The 24,132-nt window shown below is 48.4% G+C and overlaps 1 protein-coding gene across 3 annotated transcripts in view; it reads left to right on the top strand.

Annotated features, from left to right (window-relative positions):
- The window catches only part of HEMK1 (HemK methyltransferase 1, mitochondrial release factors N(5)-glutamine), a 57,716-nt gene extending 35,068 nt beyond the window's left edge, over positions 1–22,648 (top strand). Inside the window, exons 5-11 of one of the 3 annotated variants that reach the window (XM_032805812.2) lie at positions 1,685–1,846; positions 4,728–4,792; positions 11,676–11,725; positions 14,772–14,877; positions 17,670–17,765; positions 20,629–20,742; positions 21,085–22,648. In XM_032805812.2, coding sequence (XP_032661703.1) covers positions 1,685–1,846; positions 4,728–4,792; positions 11,676–11,725; positions 14,772–14,877; positions 17,670–17,765; positions 20,629–20,742; positions 21,085–21,184 — 693 coding nt within the window. In that variant the 3' untranslated portion in view covers positions 21,185–22,648. The remainder of the gene's footprint in view (positions 1–1,684; positions 1,847–4,727; positions 4,793–11,675; positions 11,726–14,771; positions 14,878–17,669; positions 17,766–20,628; positions 20,743–21,084) is intronic. The other 2 variants (XM_032805814.2, XM_032805815.2) reach the window with 2 other exon arrangements.
- Positions 22,649–24,132: the final 1,484 nt, after the last annotated feature.

The following is a 24,132-nucleotide window of genomic DNA, read 5'->3' as shown; positions in this document are numbered from 1 at the left end:
CTAAGTATATTGGCAGAGTCCCCTAATGAAGGCGCAGCTTATTTTTATGAAGTTTTTCTGGCAGCATATTTACACCACCTCCCTGAGTGACATTAGCTAGGTTGACGGGAGCCAAGATGTCAGCCAAGTTGCGTCTACATTGGGTGGGTTTTCCTGTTGGCCGGGGGGCAGTTTTTTCACACTGCTGATGAATGTAGCTATGCCAACAGCACTTTGCAGTGTAGACCTGGCCAGAGGCAGCATGCTAGAACACCATACACTGTGTCCTGAGTTCACCTGCATGTGCTCTGACCCTGCTGCAGGAGGAATCCACAGACAAGGAGCTCCCTTTAAAAATGGGCCAGTCACCACCTTTCCCACAGGCAGGTCCAGGTTAGGGGAACATTGAAACAAGCCAGGCTGCTCATCAACTGCAAGCTCCAATTCTTGCTTGGGACAGAGTATATGTGGATTTTTTTTCATTAATGGGTTGAAGAGCAGCTCATGCCTTGTACAAAATGTTTCTGGAGTTTTCTTAGGAAGTCAGCTGACCTCTCCCAGGTATTTCACCTGCTCATCTTCCTTTATTGCTAGGGATAGCTCTCTACTTGGAAATAGGATCTTTGTTTCTTAAGGGCTCGTCTGCCACGGCTCCTTATTTCTTCACCTGTTTGCAACATCTTAACTGTTTCCACACTAGCTTGCTGTGATGCCACAAACTGGTCTGTGGTATGGAATAACCAGCAGAGACGGATGAACCAAGCATTTTTGCCTGAGGCCTCCTGTGCTCTCTAATCCACTTTAGGCCTGAGTTCCAAAGCAGGGTGTGGGAAAATGCTGGGATGTCCATGCAAATAGGGTTCACTCTGCAGGCAGCTTAATGCTGGCTCCTGAGAAAAATCTAGCATTTTACATAAAGGACTTTGACCTTCCTACCAGTCACGCATTGTTACTTTATGGATTGACATAGAATGCTGCTAGTAAGAATGGGAGGCCTGTAATTTACCCTGGAGCATCTTTCTGCTCGTATACCTGTTGGCAAAATCCATGCAGTTCTTTGTTGTGGGTTTTTATATGTGATTCACAATAAAGATCCCAGTGCTGACTTGTCAAAATAAAATAAAAATCCATGCTAGCGGCCAGCCATTCCTGAGTGTGACCCTACAATAACAAACCAGTTGTGCATTGCAAGCCAACACAGGAAGCCCACTTGATTGGGCCATTTACTGTATTTCTTGTCCATCTGCTGGTTGGTCTAGTGCTTTAGGGGTTGGTCTTAGGGGTTACATGCTCACCACCAAACTATTTCAAAGCATGAGTAGAGTTTCAGACATGGCAAGACTAAGGCTGGTAAGTAGTGAGGCTTTCAGAGATAAAAGTTAATGAGTGTGGCAAAAGAAGAGGGGGAGGAGAATGTGTGTTCCAGCTGCTCATTCTTTTCAAATGTCCTAAAAGATCTCAAAGGATCTGTAGGGCACTCGCAGATTTGGTTATAGTCAAAGCACTATGTCGAGCTGAAGTTGTTTTTGGGATCTTAATCCTGCTGCTGCCATGTGTTGCTTTTTTAAAAATACAGAGATGTATTTGATTTGTTTACAAAGGTGAGAAATGGGACTCTTTCACCTTCCCTTCCCAAGCTCTCGGGTGTTAGTTTGAGTCATCATCAGACCCCCCCAGAAATAGCTCACTATCCCTTTTCTGCTAGGATCTTGTCTCCTTGGTGTTGGAAGAAGAATTACAGAGGAGCGGGAGCCCTGCAGTTATTGCGGGTCACCAGTGCCCCACTGTTGTCCCTCACCCTGTGATCCTGGAGATCGGCTGTGGCTCAGGGGCTATTGCACTGAGTTTACTGAGCAAACTGCCCAAGGTGAGTGAGCTTTTGCTCCTTTGTGTTATAGTAGAACTGAGTCCCATTGCGACAGGTGTTGTACTGACATACAGCAAAAAGATTGTTCCTGCCCCCAAAGAGCTGACAGTCTAGGTATAAGACAAGAGACAGCAGGTGGATACAGGCAGACAAAAGAGCACAAGGAAAGAATGAGGCATTTGTGAGCAATGCAATGAGCAGTATTCACAGTTCACCAGCTACCTGATTTCTGCCAAGAGCCCATTTTGGTGCCTGTCCCTTCCCCAGTAACATAATCTCTCACTGGTAAAGGAGGAAACAAAGTCATAGAAAGGACTGGGATCTATAAGTGACTAAAGCCCCCTTCAGTTTCATATTATCAATCACGTGGGATATATCCCACCCCCAACTCAGACCACAATGGATAATCCCGCTGAGTGCTCCAGGAGAGGGAGAATGACCCAAGGTCCCTGCCCACATGCCAGGGGGAGAAAAAGCCCTTCCTTTGCTCCAGATCCGGAGATCAGTTCATCCCTCAGACTCATCCAGGCTGATTATCACCTGGGAGAAGAATCAGTGGTATGCCATCTATGTATGCTAGGCATGCTTTACATGCTGACCCACTGTGTGTTGTCCAACTAGTTGCATCCGGCCCACAGAATAACTCCATCCAGCTCCCATGATAGAGGGTACCATTTGGTAGAACAAAATGGCGTCTTCCACACAGCATCATCTTGGCCCATCGGTACATACGCGGTCACGCTGCATGGAGGACTCTATTTTGGAGGCTTAAGGCATGTCAGTGAGTTGTTGCATGCTGTAATAAAACTGTCCTGGCACGCCACTGAGAAGAAGCATCGAGTGTTGGTGTGTAAGGTCTATGGAGGGTCATGCCTGTAGCTCATGTCCCTTCGCCCAGTGACCTGTTGGGCTGATGTTTAGTTTTCACTAGGCCAAATTATAAATTGCTCTGGTTTCCCTACTCAAGCATCACGCTGCTCTCCTTGCCTTTCAGACTTAAATGACTGTGTCAGTCTGTCACATCAGCCCTTCCCCAAATGGCCAACATGCATGAGCCTTGAGTGAACAGACCAGCTTAAATCTGTTCTGGCTTTCACACCCCACAACCATACTAGTGTCTATGACATGTACATCATGACAGAATTTGGCCCTAAAGTGCTGCATTAAGATAAAGAACTAGCAACTTGTCATGTATGGTTACAGCGAGGATAGAGCTCTCTGCGGAACGGACTGCGAAGCCAGGTCACCTGTCCCAGCATACAGTGTGTCTCCTTTTAAAGCTGGAGTGGATTTCTTAGGGCATGGATTCTCTCTGCATTAGAGATGAGGAACCCATGAAGCTCTTCCCTCTCTACCCTTCACTCTCTCTGTTCTGCTGGGCTGCTCTGTCGCAGGTTACCAGTTGATACTGTCAAGCTGTCTGGAGTGGTTCACAAACATGGGTGCAGCCTCAAGGCAGCCTTACAAATCGGGGCACAAACCCCAAACTGGTTATATGTTGTATAATTAGATTTCACCAACAGAGTATCATCTGTGAACTCCTAAAGCACTATAACAGCCTTATTCTGGAGTCACAGACTGTCCCCCTTGGGCACTCTTGCCTCCCAGACAAGCCTGCCATTGTGATAGATGGTCTCTTACACCAAAAATCATAACAATATTCAGGTTACTTCTGGTCCCAGACACTTACCCCAGGTTAATTGTACCTTATATCTCTCCCTAAAGACAGTGCTTGTAGCCAATCCTGTGATAAACTAACTAAAGATTTATTAAGTAGGAAAAGATAAATGAGTTATTTACAAGATTAAAGCAGGAAAACACACGCATGCGCACACACATGAGTTACAGTCTTAGGTTTCACAAGGCAATAGAAGCTGCTGTAATTTGCAAGCTCTAGATATCCTTTAGGGCTTACCGAAGCTAAACAGCTGGGGATCCCTTGCTTATGCTTGGAAGTATTGCCTCCTCCCTGAAGTCCAAACAGGATAGGGACACAGACCCTTCTGGTCAGAGATTTTTATTCCCTTCCCCAGAGTTCAAACTGTTATGGGGTGAGGGTTTGTATATGTCCCCTCTTCCTGGGTGTGGGGGGAGCAATCAGGAAAGTCTTTTGTCTGCTGATGTTACACAGTGGTTCATCTGGTGTCTATAGGCCTTCTTTTGCTGGGCAGGAGATCACACCTCTTGTGATAAACTGGTATCTCACACTTGATAATGCTTCTCTCCTGACAGTGTGGGTTTCCAGTTTCATAGCAAACATTTAACTATTACCATCTCCCAAATAATAGCTATTATAAATGAGATTAATGCAGACAGCAACTCATAAGCATTTCATTAAGTCCAAACTCTCAATACATTTCTAAAAACTTAACATCTGTTTTAACAATGCTAACACACAGGTGAGCCAGATTGGTTTCCAGCTATGCATTTGTCAATGTTCAGTGTGGCCTAGGGGTCTTGGCATGAGTTAGCACGTGGCCTGCCAGCATCACAGATACATTTAGGACTAGGTCGTTAGCTAATGCAAACCATTGTAGCTCTTCTGACTCCAGCTGATTCAAGCCCACAGAAGATCTGTCCCTAAGACTTTTAGTAAGGTAAAATGCTAGCAATGGTAATGAAAATATTCAGTTATCCTGATGGCCTAGCTACAAGTGACTATATAACCCCAAAGTGTCCTCCTACCACGGAAGTCCTAAGATGGATGCTTCAGGGGTTATTTCTGATTTTGGTGTTAGAACGACAGAGGAACCCTTTCCAATACTTTATATTGGCATCGTCTGTCTCGTTTGCCCCTTTTGCCACAGACTGCATGTCCAGTCATCAGCCAACAGCAGTAATGTTTGTGACAAAATGTGTGTTTTGTTTCCTTCTATGCCAGAGCGGGGTAATCGCTGTAGATAAAGAGGAAGCTGCTGTGAATCTCACCAGAGAGAATGCTCAGAGGTAGGAACACATGCATTGCTCATTTTTTCTCTCTTTAAATGTCCATTGCTTCCTAGAACCCCTCACACTGATCCTTGAGACAAGTGAATAGCCACCGAAGTCCTGGCTTATGATTGTCAAATATGCCCAGTGGCTCAGCCCCAGGCTAGATATCATGTTCACCACCATCAGGCGCCAGCGTGCATTAAATGCTTTGAACCTCCGGAAAGTCCAAGAAAATTAGGAATTTTTGGAACAAATTTTCCCTGAATTTTTACTTTGGTACAAGAAAACTCTTTTTATGACCTGTGAATCCCCTTTCCCAGACTACCAGCTGGGAAGGAAATGGAATAATAGCCATGTTTTGTACTTATGTCACACCTTTCTTGCAAGGAGACCAAATTTGGGTCAGTAGACTTGACCCTGTTTTGTGAATGGGAAAACTGAGACCTAGTGAATGTCTCAGATTCACAGAGTCTGGTCCATGCCACAGGCTATTACCAGTGCCTTGAGAGTGACCCCTTTAGTGTGCTGGGCCCCAAGGACCCACACAATACCACAGGGCAGGGCTGCAGCCTCAGAAACTCGGAAACTGGGTCTTCGGGCACCAGAGAACCCTGTCTCCTTCCATGGCTCCCTGCAGCAAGTCCAGCCAAGCAGGACTCCTGCAGGAGGCTTGTACTGTAACCATTCAGGGCTCTCTGTGAGGATTTGCGGTGACACTAGGCAGCCTTTTCTAAAACAGTATAGGGTTTATTAGTTGACTGGAACACAGCATTGGCTATCCTGAGGTGAATGTAGAGAATCTCAGGTTAAGAAATGGTCCGAATTGGCCAAGCCAGTCAGCCAGTCAAGCTGTCATAGATTCCATTCCAGGCTCTCTGTCAGTCCTCGCAGAGAGCTGCTGAGTCCCTCCAAGAACCCAAACTTATCGCCTTCCTGCTGACCCACGCTGAGTTCACATGTTCCTGGGATAGTGTCAGTAGGTGCAGCTCCCTTTGTCTTTCTGGAACCTCCATTGATATGGGTCACTTACAGCCAGTCCTCTAACGATCCATTCATTTCATCCCAGACAGCGAAGTGACGCAGAATCTCATGGCCTCCACTCTGCCCCAAAAGCCACATTCTAACCCTTTTTGCAATCATTGGGTAGCAATGCAAAGTACATGGGGAAACTGAGGAACACAAAGGCATAAGAAAAATATTACAGAAAATTGCTACATGGTCACATCATGTCACCAAGCGAATCAGTGACACAGCCAGTAACAGAATCCAGAACGCCTGGCTCCCTCTGACTCACTACACCATATTGACTCCCTTTCTAGACAGGGCCTTGCTTCTGTTCTTACTTCTAGATTTTTATCTTGCTCCTCAGGCAGCACCTAGACTTCTGGGTGTGTCAGTGTGGTGTCCCACAGCATCTTTCTTCGTCTCTGGGCTGTCGCTAGCACTGACTTGTAACCAAATGAACTGTAATCCACAGCAGCCACCTGTGCTGTGGCTTGGTTTTAAGGCTTCAGAATCAGCTCTGCTCTGCAGCTGTCTAATACCACAATGCAGTCTCCCATAACTGTCACTTGACAAAGAAATCATGGTCAGGACAGTGCTGGTGTCAGAATGACACTGTCTCATTTACCCCTCAGCTCCCTGTGCCAACTCTGCTGTCTGTACACCAGTGGAAATCCAGCATGACTCCACGTGAGTTAATACAGGTTGTAACTGACACCAGAATCTGGCTTCCTTATGTTTGTCTGCATCATGGGACCTATCCTGTGTGGCACCTGCAGGAAGTACAGTGCAGGGGGAGAGGAGGACAGGTGGTTTGATCATTCCCTTGCATCCCCAGGATTCTGGGCTGCTCTAGGGGCTGAAATTGCCTCTGGTGTAGATTAGAGCAGCCTCAAAGGTACTCTAATTTACAGCAACTTCCTGAGAATTCCCAGAGGGCTGTTCCACAGTCTGGAGCAGTCCCAAATCTTCGTACTGCTGTGCACTGTGGCAATTCCCCTTTCTACCCTCTATGTGCCTCCCCTGTCTCTTCTCACAGAGACTTACAAAGCGCGGGGCTGGGGGGTGGGGGTAATGCAACATAGGGCTGCTTAAGTAGCCCTATGCAATGGGGAATTCTGCCCCAGCTCCTTGCAATACAGTTTTGGCCCTTACATGCCAATGGAGTGAGTATAGGGGCTAGAGCACAGAACTGAGTCTGTCCCACCATGTCCACCGCACCCCCCACACTGTTTCTTCACTCACACAATCAGCATATCCCAGTGCTGTTCTGGGGGGAGGGGAGCGGGCAAATGAGGTAGAGTAGAATCGACCTCTGCCCAAACGTCAGACACTCTTACAATGGGTTGATGTTGTAATAGGAAGAATGGCAGCTGGATTTTCATCTCCCTGGCTGAGTTTGTAGCTCTGACAGTCAAGAGAACTCATCTCCTTTACTGTGCTAATTCAATCAGGAGTAGTAAACATGGAGCCAAACAATCTCACATATGCACAAACCTGCCACTGTTTTGAAAGAATCCATCCTGTTGTCTGATCAAAGCCACTGTTGTGCTCACCCTCCTTTTAAAGCCCCATGTCACAGCTAACATGCCTAAAAGGGAGGGGGGCTTGGATGAGAATCTTTGTCTGCTAATCATGTCACTCCCAGGTCACCCAGAGGGGTGCAGTGCAGATAGACATGTTACACTCCCTTTGTTCCCCACTGCCAATGTCTGCTGGTCTTTCAGACCACAAGCTAGGGTCTAGGAATGGAACAGGACTCTTTCTCACCATGTGGAGCATGAAGCCCCCTATGTGTCCCAAATTCATTAGTGGATAAAAAAGGTTGGGGAGGAAAATCCTGGCTGCTGTACATCTTTGTCTGGGGTTTTAGTCTGCTATCTGAGTTATTCTTCATGGAGGGAGTGTGTGTATTGGGAGGAGCTGGATGGTTTATGAAAAGCTTCTTCTAATTCAATGTATAATAGAGTGTAGGGGAATGGGGAGTGTCTTTGGAATCATCACAGAATGCTCTCAGGAACATGCTGACCTGGATGTCACCACTTGCCTGGGTCTCATTCCTCCAGCTAACCCTGAGAAATCCTGTGGCTTTGCAAAGAAGTGATCGTCTGGTGTTCAGAAGAGAGAGGTGATTTTGTGATTAAGGTAGACAGCTGGAGGGCACCAGGACTGTTGGGTTCAATTCCTTAGGGCCACTATCTCAGGCTACGTCTACACTGTAGGAGCACTATGCCAGGGATAGCCATACCACTATACTATACCCACAAAGCGCTCCTAGTGAGGATGCAGCTTAACCTGGCAAAGCTGTGCTTTTGCTGGTGTAGCTTATTTTCCAGCACCACCATTCAACCCCCCTAAACAAAATAAGCTAGACCGGTAAAATCACAGTTTTGCTGGTATAACTGTATCAACACTAGCTCTTTTGCTGGCCCAGCTCTGTCAGTCAGGGATCACATCTTCTCTCCCCCACAAACAGACAGAGCTATGCCAGCAGAAATCTGTAGGGTAGACCTGGCCTCACTCTGCGACTTGGAGCTTGTCACTTCATTGCACTCTGCCTCAATGGCCCCTTCTGTGAAATGGGGTTACTGCCAAGATAGCAGGCTAATTTAATCATAACCTTCCCACGTCTGGACCCCCCGTGCTCCACCCCAGCAGCACAAAGGGGATTTACAGTGTTTGTGAAGGTCACAGCTAAGAGTTCCCCTAGGTAAGAGGAATCCTCATCTGGCCCCTGGCCCCTAGCATGGGGGACATTATGGAGCAGGTTTAGAGTGGGCATGGCAGGACTGTGACAGGGTGGGACTGGAGCATAATGCCTTGTACATCTCCTGGCAGCCCAAGTCTGCTCTGACTTGCAACAGCTAAGGGGATGGTCTGGCCTCTGGCAGCCTCCAGGACCAGAGGACTCAGAAATGTGTCAGAAAGTCACCTGGGCCTCTCTTTCCCCGTGCCATGTGCTTACTCTCTTGTTCTTCGCCAGCAAGAAAGAAGTGCCCACATCTCCTGGTTCCTTAGGGAATCTAAGTAGTGCAGAGTCCAGTGAGGTATGGTTCAAGCTGAGAGGCACTGGTACAGTTGTGTGTTCTCTTAGAGGTGCCAGTGGTGGAGGGAGAGCTCACATAAGGGGGGAGGGATAGCTCAGTGGTTTGAGTATTGGCCTGCTCAACCCAGGGTTGTGAGTTCAATCCTTGAGGGGGCCATTTAGGGAGCTGGGGCAAAAATTTGTCTGGGGATTGGTCTTGCTTTGAGCAGGGGGTTGGATTAGATGACCTCCTGAGGTCCCTTCAAACCCTGATATCCTATGATAAGAATATTGTAACTCAGAAGCCCTAAACAGGACTGTCCAGAGGATTCAGGGGGCCTAGGATCTTCGGCGGCGGGGGGCCCCCGCTTCGGCAGTAATTCGGTGGCAGGGGGGTCCTTCCACTCCGGGCCCTGCCGCCGAAGTGCCCTGAAGACCCGTGGCGGGGGGCCCCTACTGCTGAATTCCCCCCGAAGACTTGGCAGTTCGGCGGCGGGTCCCACGGCAGAAGGACCTCCTGCTGCGGGTCTTCGGGTCTCCAAACCTTCGGGGCACTTTGGCGGCGAGTCCCAGAGCGGAATGAACCTCCTGCTGCCAAATTGCTGCCGAAGACCTGGAGCGGAAGGCGGTCCGGGGCTTCCGGAGCGAGTGAAGGACCCCGCTCCAGAGGCCTTGAAAAACTCTCGTGAGGGCCCCTATGGGGCCCGGGACCTGGGGCAAATGGCCCCACTTGCCCCCCCCTCTGGGCGGCCCTAACCCTAAAGCCTCTTTCTGTAGCACTGCACCATAGTGGACCTAATTCTGAATAGGTCCCACCCTCTTAGTATGTGTCCTGCCTGGTGAATCAGCTGCATTGTGATGCTTTCATTTTCACACCCTGCCTCACATGGATACATGATATTATCATGTCACTATGACACTGCATGTCAGATGCAAACACCCAAACGTTACTGTGGCCTTAGAGCCAAATACGTTCATATTTCACAACTCTTGCAAGGGCCAGGTTTTCAAAGCAGGGTAGAAGAGGCATGCAGAAAAACGTGTGCATGCCCCTTGCACCCACAGAACCCCATTTTTGCATGTCTGAAGCCAGCAATTGGGTGGTGGGAGTTTGCAGATGTGGTGGGTTTGCAGGTAAGAGATTTTGCAGGCATAATTAATGTACAGATGAGGTGAGGTGGCAAGTGCAGTAGGTGAATATGTATGTGTATGCATGCACAAGGAGAGGATGAGGCTAAAAAGGCATCACAGATCCATAGAATCGGTGCTACACCCCCAACTTTGCAACAGTCTCTAGGAGGAACCCCGTCAATGTGCCAGACCCCCAAGGGGTCTCACCCTTCCTCCAGAATAGGTCGTGCAGCCTCACCACCTCCTGAACTGAACCTCTGGGGCTTCAGTGCTCCTGCTTCACATTATGAGCTCTGTTTGGAGAGTCCAGCCGAAGTAGACTCCTGGTAGAGATGTACACTTGTCGGGGATTAACGCACATTGCCAAGTATTTACAGCATCACTCAGGCAGCGTTATCAGAACAATAGGGTTTATTAGTCAGCTGGAACACAGCACAGGAAGTCCTTAGTTTAGCACAGAGAATTGAAGGTTAAAATATAGTCTAGTCTGGTTAGCCAAAGCCCGGCCAAGCTGGAGTGAAAGTGAACCCCATTTCAGGCTCTGTCTGCCTCTCTCTGTCTGACCTCCTGGGTCAGTTCCCAGGTGAGAGCCCTGACTCTTTCCAGAGCCGACTCTTATCCCCCACCTCATACTTCCCAGTCCTTTGTTCTCGAGCTGGGGTACCTGCTTAGCTTTCCCCTACTGAGAAGTGGGGAAATCCATCTCCCTCTGGGTTGTTTCTTGCTAGGTGTCAATGTCTGGTGACTGGGATCAGCCTTGGCCTGTCCTTTGTAATGACCCATTCAGGCTCAGAGAGCTAGGCAGCACACACACTTGTGTCTCCAAACCTGCCCTGTCTCTCTGAGAGCAAACACTCCTTCCCCTGCCATTGTGTAAAAGTACAACATATAGGGGAAACTGAGGCACACATAGGGGGTCACACAAATATTACAAAAGATTCCCATTTTATCACAAAAGGGTGTGCACAGGGGTTTGAAAGGAAATTTTGAGGTGCACAGTGGGCATGCACACAGGTGTTTGTGGGTGCACAGGTTGTGCTCTGCTTTGAATACTTGCACCTAATTGCTTTGCAAGCAAAGAACAGACTCATGACTTCCCTCAGATTTTGTGCTGAGTTGTATTCTTGCTGCATATTGTGGCTGGGGTTTGCATGGGTAGGTATGATATCCTGTATTTAATTATGTGTAAGGCCATGATTTTTTCATGGAGGTCGCAGAAGTCATGTAATCCATGACTTCCAGTGACCTCCGTGAATTCAACCCTGTCGGCCGGGAGCTGCAGGGTCACGCCTCTGTGGCCCCGCAGAATGCCCAGCTGCCTGCCCCCCGCAGCTCCCAGTGAACATAGGCCCTGGGAACCCCTCCCAGCTCCAAGATGCTGCAGGCATACCCCAATGGTCCCAGCTGCCACAGTTGGTGAGGGTACCCTGGAGCTCTGAGCCGCTGGGGGTCTTTCAAAGCCCCAGGGCTGAGAGGGGCCCCTGCAGCTGCCCAACCTCTGCAGGCAGTGTGGGGAGCCCACAGCCGGGGTCCCTATTGTGTCAGGGATATTTTTAGTAAAAGTCAGGGACAGGTCACGGGCAATAAGGAAAAATTCATGAACGCCTGACTACTTATCCCTGACTTTTACGAGACATTTCCGTGACAAAATCTTAGCCTTAATTATCTGCCAATGAATGACCTGAGTGTGGTATTGTGTGTATCTCTTACACTCACCTTTCTCTGTTCTTGGGCCTGCAGGTTGCAGCTACAGGACAGGATAAGAATTCTTCACTACAATGTCTTCTCTGGTAATTTCCTTTCATATTTCTACCTCCCCTGATGTTTTCTCCATTTTACTTTACTGAGGGGAGGTGGGCATGAAAACAATAGGTAATTGGGGCAGGAATGACCTAATCCTGGCTGATGGGTAACTCAGGAGACAGCTCTGGCATGTGCATGTTTCTGATTGTTGCTACGCTTAGATTTCACCTCACATTATGTGCATATGGCTGACTGCAAGCTGGTAACACATTGTGCACATGAGAAGGGCACTGGTACTAGAACATCAGGTGTTAGTACAGTATTGGAGTAGCAGGAAACATACTGTGAGAACTGAGTCAGCCTCTTCAGTGCAAGCTTGTGTCTTCAAAGCTATCCTGGCCGGACTTTCAGTTTGCAGAGGCACCAGTGCACAGAGGAGAATGTGTGCACAGCTATGCGCTTAACATTTGCAGATGTAGTTGCTGGAGATGGGTAACCCAGTGGGTAAATGGATTCCTTTTTGTGTGTGCAGTAGCATTAATTGTGCATGCAGTTGTGGTGATTGCATATGTAGGGGTGAGTGCACATAGCTGTATTTAGACTTCGAGCCTCCTTTTCTCAAACTGTGGCCCTTTGTGTCAGATACACAGTCTCTGTGTCGAGATATGCAGGGAGAGGTTCCAGGAATTTGCTTCAGCTTTAAAAAACAAATCTGATATTTTTCCGCAAGGGAAAATCTGTCCATGTGCATCTTCTTTCCAGCTCAGTGCCCATCCTCTGTCCCTCCTTCGGCTCCCCCTAATCCCCACACATCTTCCCTAGCTCCCAACTCCTTCCCTTTTCTTCCACTCCTTCATATCCATACTGTCTGCAGCTTTGTCAGATTTGTTAAGATAAGCTGGGTTGAGCCTGGTCACTGCCTAGCTGGGAGATGTGCAGTGGTTGATTTAGAGTTAGTGGGGCCCTGTATGCAGCTTCATTTTTGGGGCCTCCCCCTTGGGACCCAGCCAAGAAAAAGAACATTCTCTCATCTCCCTCCTTCCTCCCCCTCCCGTTTTTCATTCTGTTTTTAATTCATCCCTCCTATATTATAAGTCAGGGGTTGGCAACCTTTCAGAAGTGCTGTGCTGAGTCTTCATTTATTCACTCTAATTTAAGGTTTTGTGTGCCAGTAATACATTTTAACATTTTTAGAAGGTCTCTTTCTATAAATCTATAATATATAACTAAACTGTTATTGTATGTAAAATAAATAAGGTTTTTGAAATGTTTTAGAAGCTTCATTTAAAATTTAAATTAAAATGCAGAGTCCCCCGGACCGGTGGCCAGAACCCGGGCAGTGTGAGTACCACTGAAAATCAGCTTGCGTGCCGCCTTCGGCACATGTGCCATAGGTTGCCTACCCCTGTTATAAGTAATAGGAAGTAAATGAAAATAAACTGAGGTACCTTGACTGGGGTTGGGGTGCAGGCTGGGTGCGGGCTCTGGGCTGGGGCAGGGGTTGGGAGGTGGGAGGGGATGAAGGGTGCGGGCTCTGGGAGGACGTTTGGGTGTGGGCTCTGGGCTGGGGGTTGGGGTGCAAGAAGGATCGGGGGGCGAGGCTTACCTTGGGTGGCTCAGCTCCCAGAGTGATCAGCACACCCCTCTGGCAGCGGCTCCTACGTGGGGAGACCAGGGGGTCTGTGCACACCGCTCCCCACAGGTGCCGCCCCTGCAGCTTCCATTGGCTGCAGTTCCCGGCCAATGGGAGCTGTGGAGTCGGCACTCAGGGCAGAGGCAACGTACAGAAACATCTCCCCTCCCCAGGGTCCACAAGGACATGCTGGCTGCTTTCGGGAGCGGTGTGGAGGGAGGGAGGCAGCACAGGCAGGGAGATGCCTTAGCCTTGTTGCACTGCTGCTGGCACATCTCTGCACACCCCTTTGGGGAAGGAGGGTAGCAGGTCTCTGTGCGCTGCCTGGGGCAGGGGCAGTGTGCAGAGCCGCCTCCCCGCCACCAAGGGCATGCAGAGTGATGCCAGCAGTCCATCAGCTTCCAAGAGCGACATGGGGTCATCGGCCGCGGAATGCAGGCAGCCCGCCTGCCTGAGCCTTGCTACGCCCCCGGGAGGGACTTGGGGGCAGGTTGTCAAATGAGATTTGTCCTGCATTTTGGGGGCCCCCTGTCATTGGGGGCCCCATGCCACTGCACTGTTTGTTCAATGGTAAATCCACCTCTGGAGATGATAAAAAAAAAACAGGATGCAGCAGGAAATGGTGTTCATGAGTCAGTATGTGACACTCTTCTCCCTGAAACTGGCCCCACTCGGGTGATGGGAAGCATTGTGCTGTGGGGGGTGGTATCTCACACATACGCATGTAACCGAGGTGCTGACTGTTTGTGCTCCCATAGCTCTTTAAGGAAGAGTAGGGGTGCTCTACCCGGTGTTCTGTCCAAATTCAAACTGTAGTAATTCTGTGCAGCCTAAAATTCTGTTTGTGGATCCAGATGGATACGGTATTTCCACTCTGGATCCAGATGGATTCAGTATCCTCCACTGCATCAAAGCATTGTGTTGCAGGACATTGTTTGTGTGAATGACTGGTTCTTTCCATGTGCTTAGCTCTCCGTTATCCTATTCTGTGGGTATCTCTACACAGCAGCTTGAGGTGCATTTACAGCTTGGGTGGACAGACCTGCTCTAGCATTGCTAAAAATAGCAGGCTAGACATGATGGCATGGGCTTCAGCATGGGTTGTCCAAGCCCAGCCAGGACCTTGGGGACGTACTCTCATTGCTAGCCTGCACTTAAGTCCATGCTGCCATGTCTACACTTCCATTTTTAGCAGTGCTAACATAGATGAAGCAAACACAGACTTGTCTACCCAAGATGCCATCACCTGGGATTGCAATGTAGACATGCTCTTTAAATTAAGGTGGGAAGGTGGACCAATTCAGCTTAGCCTAACAAAATGTGAAATTAAATCCTGTCCACAGAGAGAGAGACAAACCTATACCTATAGAGTTGCTGTTATCAAGATCTTACTTGGGTAACGAGCTTTGAAGGTATATAGTTATGGCTGATATTTGGTTTTCATGCTTTTTCTGCTGTAGGTTCCTGGGAGCAGCTCCTCCCCTGGGGTCCTGTGGACACTATAGTCAGTAACCCACCTTATGTCTTCCATGGAGACATGAGTCACCTGGCTGAAGAGATCCTCAGGTAGTCAGATAAGACCTTTCTATCTTTCTCTTTCCCATGCGTTATTTCACCCTTCTCTGTTCTCTGTAGAGAAGTTTCAGGGGTCTAGTACCAACAAGTTAGGAGATACCCGTTGGGGATGGGGAGTGGTGGAATGCAGTCCAAGAAGGGCAACCACCTGACAATACACTTATGTGGAAGCCCGTCCCTTTCATTCCTCACAAACTGAGGATCTTGGTATTTTCTCTCCTTGAGACCTAGTTCAGAGATTCCCTCTTGGCCCATTTGTTCCCTGGTGAGCTTGGCTACTTGTGATACCATGAGGAATTGGGCAGAAGACATGTGAAAATGCTTCATGACTTAGAGAAAGGGTCTGTGAGCTGGAAACGCTTTCTCTTGTTTCTGGGAGAGCAGGAGTGGTGTCGAATGCCTGGCACGTTCCCATGCTAACTCACCGCAGTACGCTCCTGAATGTCTCCTGGGTAATGATACCCACAGGGTTGAATGGAGCAGCTGTAGTAATCAAGCTGCAGCTCAGAGGGGCAAGAGCTTAAAACTGACTTGCTTTCCATTGATAGCTATAACAAGAGCCACCATCTGTTACAAGGCTTTTGTCTAATGAAAAAGCTCTGAGTAAGGCCATTTGGGGACAGTAGCTGGACCAGTGATGTGATGCATCACCTTCCTCTTTGCCTGTTAGTTTCCCACACAGTTGATTGAACTGGAGGTTAGAACTGGTTCCTGAGTCTATCTGGCATGATGCCAGTCTGTCCCCTCCCCCAAAAACAACAAAAAAACAAAAACAGAACAAAACACCCCCATCCCTGAAAGGTGGAAACTTCCTGTTTAATGATGTGCAAATTCAAACTTTTCTGGACTAGGTAGATCCTTCTGTATTGTACCCCACAGTGTGTTAATTTAGATGGCAGCTCAACTTGGTTGTTGGCAGTGCTTGAGCCAGGAGAAAAAGTGATACGTTGTCCTGCTGCCTACTCACTTTTGCACCAGTGACATAATTGCACCTAGCAGTCCAATTGAAGCATTGAATAATAATAATGCCACCAACTGGCCAAGTGAGCTGTGGTTCTCGTGAGCGCCTTTAGGCTGAGAAGGCAGCGTGGTGGGTACCAGATAGCAAGTGTGGAGACCTGGATTCTAGTCCATGTTCTGTCTTGAATAATCTGTGGCACCTGAAACAAATCATTTAACCTTTCCTCACCCACTTTACTCATAGTAAAATGGGGGTAAAACATTTATCCACCTTTATGAAGCACTCTGAGAGGAAAAGGCCTGTGCCAGAGCTAAGAATTACTATTACAGTAACTCCTCACTTAATGTCCTCCCACTTAACGTTGTTTCAAAGTTACGTCGCTGCTCCATTAGGTAACAAACTCGTTTAAAGTTGTGCAATGCTCCCTTATAACGTCGTTTGGCTGACTTTACAAGGGAGCATTGCACAAGTTCCTCTTCTCCGCCTCCTTCCCCTCCCTCCCTCGCTCCCAGCACTTTACCCCCCACCAAACAGCTGTTTGGCAGCGCTTAGGACTTTCTGGGGGGGAGGCAGGGAGCGAGCGAGCGGGAAGCTGCCCCCTCCACCTCTCCCCCACCTACCCGGCAGGCAGGGCCACCCGGAACGCAGGGGCTCTACGGGCTGCAAGGCCCTGGGCTAAGGGGGCCCCATGGCCCTGGCCTGCAGCTCTAAAGCCTCTTTCAGAATGCGGCCCTGCGAGCATGGGCCGGAGGACTCAGGAGGAGTAGGGGCAGCCAGCGGCCGGAGAGAAGCGGCGCTTTCCCCTTCAAAGCTGGCCAGAGAGAAGCGGCGCTTTGAAGGGGAAAGCGCCGCTTCTGTCCGGCCACTGGCTGTGCAGCTGCCCCAGCTGCTCCTGAGTCCTCTGGCCCATGCTTGCAGGGCCACATTCCGAAAGGGGCTTTAGAGCTGCAGGCCGGGGCCCCGGGGCTCCCTTTGCCCAGCACCCTGCAGCTTCTGCATTCCGGGTGACCCTGCCTGCTGGGGGTGAGGGGGTGGGCAGCTCCCAGAATTGTGGCTCCCAGAATCACAGCCATGGGGGCGGTGCTGCTCTGCACTGAGCCACCTGCACACCCCGTGCACCAAACAGGAGCTGCCCCAGGTAAGTGCTCTGCACTTCCTGCCTGCCCCAGCCCTGAGCCTCCTTCTGCACCCCCACCCTGAGCACCCTCCTGCACCCTAACTCCCTTCCAGACCCTGCACCCCCGGCCCTGAGCCCCAGGGGTAAGCCAGGGGCATCTCCCCACCACAGTACAGTACTGTACAGTATATAATGCCTTTTGTCTTCCCCAAAAAAATTTCCTTGGAACTTAACCCACCACATTTACATTAAATCTTATGGGAAAATTGGATTTGTTTAACATTGTTTCACTTAAAGTTGCATTTTTCAGGAACATAACTACAATGTTAAGTTACTGTACTGTTATTATTAAACGTGACCGGCAGGAGCAGTGCTATAGCTGTCAACAGGAGATCAGGAATGCCTGCTGATGTTTGCCCCAAGACTCTGTCAGCGTAGTCTCAGTGGCAATCTCCGAATAACTTCCTCTATTACACATACCACCCATCTGGGTTGCCAGAGGGATCTTAAAGACTTCCCTCTTTACAGATTCCAAAGTTACTGTGACTTTTCCACTGGGACACAGCCTCACAAACCATCGCTTTCATTTGCCAAGAGACCCCTCTAGTACTTGTTCACAGTGTGCGATGCTACTAACAACACATTTTACTGTTGTGTGTAATGGTGGGTAATGGAGAGATTTCATTCCTTGTCTTCAACCTCCAGCTATGAGGACCTTGGTGCCCTGGATGGGGGAAATGATGGGATGAGAGTGATCAAAAAAATTCTGGCTCTGGCTCCTTGTATACTGAAGGATCATGGGTAAGCGCTGATGCTGTAATAAAATCCTAATGCCTATCTACATTTGACTTTTCATATCTTCTTCCTATTTCCACCTCATATTTTTTATGATCATAAATATAAGCAAATATGAGGGGGAGTCAAATGCACATAAGAAAAGAGGGGAAAAAAGCCATTTCCGCTTAACATAAGAATGTCACATGCATTAGTAAAGAATTACTGATATTAATACACTCAGCCAGGGGATTATGCATCACACTGGTGACCCCAGCTGCTTGATATTGTTGTTTGGTCATTATTTAAGTGGGTACCTAAAGCTTAAAGAAATGAGGAAAAGCAGAGAGAAGAGAATAGTGGGGGAAGAGATGAAAAGGGAGAGCAGAAAAGAAGAAAACAGTTAAGTGGAGAGATATCTAGAGAGAGAAGCACTGTAGACACCCCTGGGTCAGTGATATTTGTGGACTGTGTTAAGATACCTTATAAAACATTCCAGGAGGGGGAAAAAAACAAACATCCCAGGGATTATTTCTTGAGGGATTTATCTTCTCCATGATAAATGACCGGGAGATTCCCTGCTTCCATTCACTACCTTGTGATGTCCCTCATGGGATACTAGAGATCAGCACTGTAGCCCTCAACTTAGTCAGAACATTCTAAGTGTCTAGTGTGACAGTCCTGACTTTTTACCAGCTCAAGAGAAATAATTGAAAATCTCCTGTTGTGCAATGTTGGAACAGGAATATTCAGTGTCATTGTTCTACAGGGCTGTAGACATAGAGTCGTAATCGTTCTTAGAGCTTTGATTGAGTTTCCCAGGATTAAGCTCTGTAGACTGCTTATTTTGTATTTTAAGGTGGAGCTGATGTTGATGGGAGGGAGTTTTTAAGGTCAGGAATGAGATCCAAATCCAGGGATGTAATTAATTTGGCTGAGGTAAAGAAAATGTGGTAAGGTTTGGGGATTTTCAAAGGAGCATATTGTTGGGGTTTGGCTCTTTTTTTGTGGTTTGGTGTAGCCTATGAAACTGTCAGGGGCTGCAATCAGTTCCAGAAGGCTAGGGTTAAATTCAGATAGTTCAGTGATAGCCGTAAACACACTACCTGTGTACGCGGAGAGCTTTATATTCCAAGGTTCCTAGTTGATACTGGAGTAAATTTACAGCCGCTGAAAGCTGCTAGGTTGACAGTTCTGGAAACTGATGTGCCCTAAGTATTCACCGAGCTGGAACAGTATGAGCAGTGGCAGTACAAACCTCCAACCACATTCCCTGCTGATCTGAGTCATGCACAACCTGCAGCACCTACATCAATGGATGCAAGACAGAGTATAGAGTCCAGGCCCAGCTAGTCTTTGGCCTCTCTGTTGAGACATCTGGCAAGGTGGCCATCTGGCAAGGTGGTGGCTTTTTTGAGTTGGGTCCCTGTCCAGTAGGAACTGGACTGAGACCAGCACCTCTTGTCAGGTGACCAGATTCAGACAAGCAGCCTGGAGATAAAAGCTCCTGTCACACTGGTGGTGTACCTTAGGAGCTAAGTACCTTCAGTGCGGCTACCCTGATGTGAAGGTGCTGTGAGAGGGGACTCAGACCACTATGTACCTCGGGTCTGGTCAGCCCCCTCCCCTCAGCCTAGTGCCTCAGGCTCACAGTCGTTCATACTGCAATGGCCTCTGTCATCACCCACTCCCTGTTAGCCTCATCTCTGTTTATATTAGGTACTTAGATGCACTCGGATACTATGGTAATGGGGGTCTAGTGAGGCAGGGCAGGGCTCCCATCCCCTTTTTAGAGAAGGGACTGTAAGTCCCAGAGAGACTTGCCCAATGTCACAGAGAGTCTGTGGCAAAGAAGGAAATTTTCCACAGTCTCCCAAGTCCCAGGCTAGTGGCCTAACCCCTAGACCATCCTTCCTCCTATCTAGATCCTTTCCCTGTCCTCCTCCTCTCTCTTTTGTACGATCCACTGCTATGTGTTCAACCTGTGGAACTCTTTGCCAGAGGATGTTGTGAAGGCCAAGACTAGAACAGGGTTAGAAAAAGAACTAGATAAATTCCTGGAGGATAGATCCATCAATGGCTATTAGCCAGGGTGGACAGGTATGGTGTCCCTAGCCTTGGTTTGCCAGAAGCTGGGAATGGGAGACAGGGGTTGGCTCACTTGATAATTACCACTTCTGTTCATTCCTTCAGAAGCACCTGGCATTGGCCACTGTCATAGGACAGGATACTGGGCTAGATGGATAGTTGGTCTGACCCAGTATGGCAGTTCTTATGTTCTTATGATTGATCGTTTTATGAGGGTGATTCTATCAGGCTGAGTTATGAAGAAATTTCCTGTGCAAAGCCCCAAGCTGCTTGGTGGGGATGCTTTGCAGATACAATTATTTTTTATGATTATCCCCCATGGGGATTTGGTGCCACCCAACTGATGCAAAGGAGAATTGTTACTCCCATCATTCAGTTACAGTTTGTAGCCTAGAGCTTGCCCTTCACCGGCAGCCTGTCTTGACCTTAAATCTTTGGCGTCCATAGCTCGTGCTGTCTCTATTATAGGTTTACTGATTCACAGGCCATAATCCCAAGCCTGCATCTCAGTGGCCATGCTTTAATTGTGCAGGTTGAATAGACCCTTACTCTATGACGAGTCCTATTGAATTCAGCCTTTAGTATCTTACATTTATTAGCTCCATTACCACTTTGCTTAGACAGTCCAGTGTGGTTGGTTGTTGGGTCACTGGGTTCCAGAGTTTCACAGGCCAAACAAGCTGGTCAACTGGATCCTTCCACGGAATTATCTGGACCATCCTAGGAAAGAGAGTCTGATATTTCCAAGCTGGTCAAACAAAATGTGATTGTTTCCTCTCCACATCCCCACACATGTTTTCAGGAGTGTGTTTCTAGAAGTTGATCCCAGACACCCAAAGATGGTGGAGAACTGGCTGCAGAATCACCCTGACCTGTCCCTCTCCATCTCTGCCACCCACAAGGACTTCTTTGGAAAGTAAGTGTTTTCTCTTCCTCTGACTGTTCCCTTCAACTATATGCAGTTGCATCCAGTCCTGGGTACAGTCTCCCTCTGCACCCTCGTGTCTTGAGGTTAAACTCAGAGGGACTCAGTCACTAAGTTAGTGCACCCCGTTCCTAAACACCTGCATCCTTTGAACTCCTCAAACGTCTAGTTTATCTTGAAGTGGAGGCAATGCCAAGCATTCCTGACTCATCTTAGTGTTGACATTATCTGATGGGATTATCCTTCATGGAAAATTGTGGCTTTACATGATGGGTGTGGATTCATATTCTCTCTGACAAAATGTAATGCCGTGTTCATTCTTGTCCCCAACAGGCCAAGGTTCCTACACATCCAAAAGCATAAAGCAGGTGACTGGATCAACAAGAACAGCTTTGCTTGTCCGAGCGTTCATCTCCCTGGAGTTTCTTGCTGAGTCATCTATTGGATCCCTGCACAGCAACAGGAACCTGGCCTTCCACTGCATTTTCCAGCGTTCTGATCTCTTCAGATGGTCACTGGTGCATCCATTGCTGACAGAGGATTTCACTTGAAGGATCACTAGAAAGGAGCTGGGGCAGGGGTCTGAGTCTACAGAGGTGTTTCAGCTCCCACAGATGGTCAGACACAGATTATTAGCTCAGTCAGCTAAAGCAAGAAATAGGTATGAGAACCTAGCATAGAGGGAATCTCAATTCCAAGCATCTCATTTTGTTGAAGCTGCAAGTACCTATGATAAAAATACAACTTCTCCATGTATCAAATGGTGCTATTAGTTTGTAATGAACAACATAGGTCTTGCCCTGGAAAAAGAACTTAAGATTGTTGGTAGGTCTGTTTCTTTTTAATTATTATTTTTTAAACCTCCACTTTCAAAGCCTATGAATTCTTTTGGCGGGTCTGCTCGGAGGTTGCAGAACTAATGCTTCAGATTCAAGTCTGTCCCCGCAACCCCCAGTATTCCTGAGTGATCCTACCATGACAAAGCACCAAGTGCAGCTTGTTGCTTCTGAGCAGCCCTCCAAGAACAATCCAGTGTGCATAGTCTTTGGCCTCCTGAGTGACCTTTCAGTAATAAACCAACACATTTGCAACCATTATTCCCAAATGGGCAGTATTCTACAGCTCAGATAATGGGATCCATAATGGAATGCTTTGTGAGAGGGAGGTGGGGTGCAGGAGGGGGCTCCGGGCTGGGGCAGGGAGTTGGGATGCAGGAGGGGGCATGGGGTGCTGGCTCTGGGAGGGGGCTCAGGGATGGGGATTGGGGTGCGGCCTCCCGCCTGGCAGCACTTAACCTCTAGTGGCTCTTGGTTGGCAGTGGGTGCAGCAAGACTAAGGCAGGCTCCCTGCCTATCCCAGCTCCACACCACTCCCAGAAAGGGCCAACGCGCCCCTGCAGCCCCTGGGATGGAGGATGCAGAGGGCACGTGGCTCTGCATGCTGTCTCTCTCTGCAAGCACCGCCCCCGCGGCTCTCCCAGCCAATGGGAGCTGCAGGGGCAGTGCTTGTAGGCAGGAGCAGTACACGGTGGGAGACACCCGCCCCCAGGGCCATGGGACTGCAGTGGCTGCTTCTGGGAGTGGTGTGGGGCTAGGGTAGGCAGGGAGTATGCCTTAGTGGCAGCAACACTGCACTGCTGCTGGAGATCACGATCGACTGGGAGATCCTCTAGGATCGACCAGTTGGTGACCACTGCTCTAGAGGACTGGGGGAAATGCTTCTGATATTCCATTTGAGCTTTCTTTTTATACAACACCTAGCACATTGTGAATGTTACAGGTAACAAATATAAAAACCTAATAAAACCACTGCTCCATGTTCTGTAGATGGAAATGAGCCTCAGTTCAAACCAGCTCACACAAGAATTGCTATGTAAAGAATAAAATAATTCTTTTGCGTATTGCAGTGGGCCCGAATCAAAACCCTCATCCATACTCCCCATCAGAGAGTAATAGCTAGCTCCAATGTAGCATGTTTTACCCATAGATCTCAAAGCACTTTACCAAAGAGGTCACAAGCATTATCCCCATTTTACAGGTTGGGAAACCGAGTCACAGGGAGACGTGATTTGCCCAAGATCATGCAGCAGGCCAGTGGCTTAGCCTGGAATAGCAGCCAGGACTCCTGGCTCTTCAACAGTGCAGCTGGAATAGCGAAGGTTTATTTCTTGGTTCTGTTTTATCGGAGGGAAGTGACTCAGGCAATAGAGATGTCTGAAAGAGCAGGGTGAGAATTCACTGGAGTGGAGAGCCAGAGCAGTCTGTTATAAGTAATGGGAGGATTTAAAGCCAAGTTAATTTTTTGTTTTGCAGTTGGTAGCTCCTTTTCTGGCCAGTTTTGGCCAGCAGGAAGGAATAGCCAAGCCGAGTCTGAGCTGATCTCAGAGGAAAGCTGCGAGAGGTCATCAGAATGGACCACACACTAGTGGGATGGAACTATCCATCTGGTGACCTCTACGGTCTCTGAGCACAGCAGGATGTGCTGCTGGGATATCCTCCAAGGCTGGGCTATGAGTGCCTACTCAGACAGTTGGGGCCTGTGTCAGTGCTGCCCACATCAAACTTCGGCATATACACTTGGGGCTGTTTAAAAAGCACCACTAGATTCTAAAGGCTTTACCAAATGGCAGCACACTTTCACACTCCCTCTCTCTCTCCACTGCTTTCATAATCACTCTTTCACTCTTGCCCACTGTCAGGGTTTTTTCCCCCACTTTGAACTTTAGAGTAGAAATGTGGGGGATCTGCATGGACCCTTCTAAGCTTAATTCCTAGCTTAGATCTGGTGTGCTGCCACCAGCCAGAAGTCTGTGTCTGGCACACTTCTGTTCCCCCAAAACCTTCCCTGGGGAACCCAAGACCCAAACCCCTTGCGTCTTGAAACAAGGAGAAATTAACCATCCCCTCCTTTTCCCCCCAGACTCTCCCCTCCCTGGGTTGCCTTGGGAAGCTTCACATCGATCCAAACTCCTTGGATCTTAAAACAAGGAGGAATTAATCATCTCCCCCTCCTTTCCCCCCACCAATCCCTGGTGAGTTTAGACTCAGTCCCTTGGATTCTAAAACAGGGAAAAATCAATCAGGTTTTTAAAAAGAAAGCTTTTAATTAAAGAAAGAAAAGGTAAAATTTATTTCTGTAAAATCAGGATGGAAAATGCTTTACAGGGTACTCAGATTCATATAGACTAGAGGACTCGCCCCCCCAGCCTGAGATTCAAAGTTACAGCAAACAGAGGTAAAAATCCTTCCAGGAAAAAGACACATTTACAAGTTAAGAAAACAAACATAAGACTAATCTGCCTTGCCTGACTATACTTACAATTTTGAAACATGAAAGACTGATTCAGAAAGATTGGGAACACCTGGGTGTACGTTTGGTCCC

Source organism: Chelonoidis abingdonii, chromosome 16 (assembly GCF_003597395.2).
Source record: "Chelonoidis abingdonii isolate Lonesome George chromosome 16, CheloAbing_2.0, whole genome shotgun sequence".
NCBI lineage: Eukaryota > Metazoa > Chordata > Testudines > Testudinidae > Chelonoidis > Chelonoidis abingdonii.
This window is presented reverse-complemented; position numbering and strand designations above follow the sequence as displayed.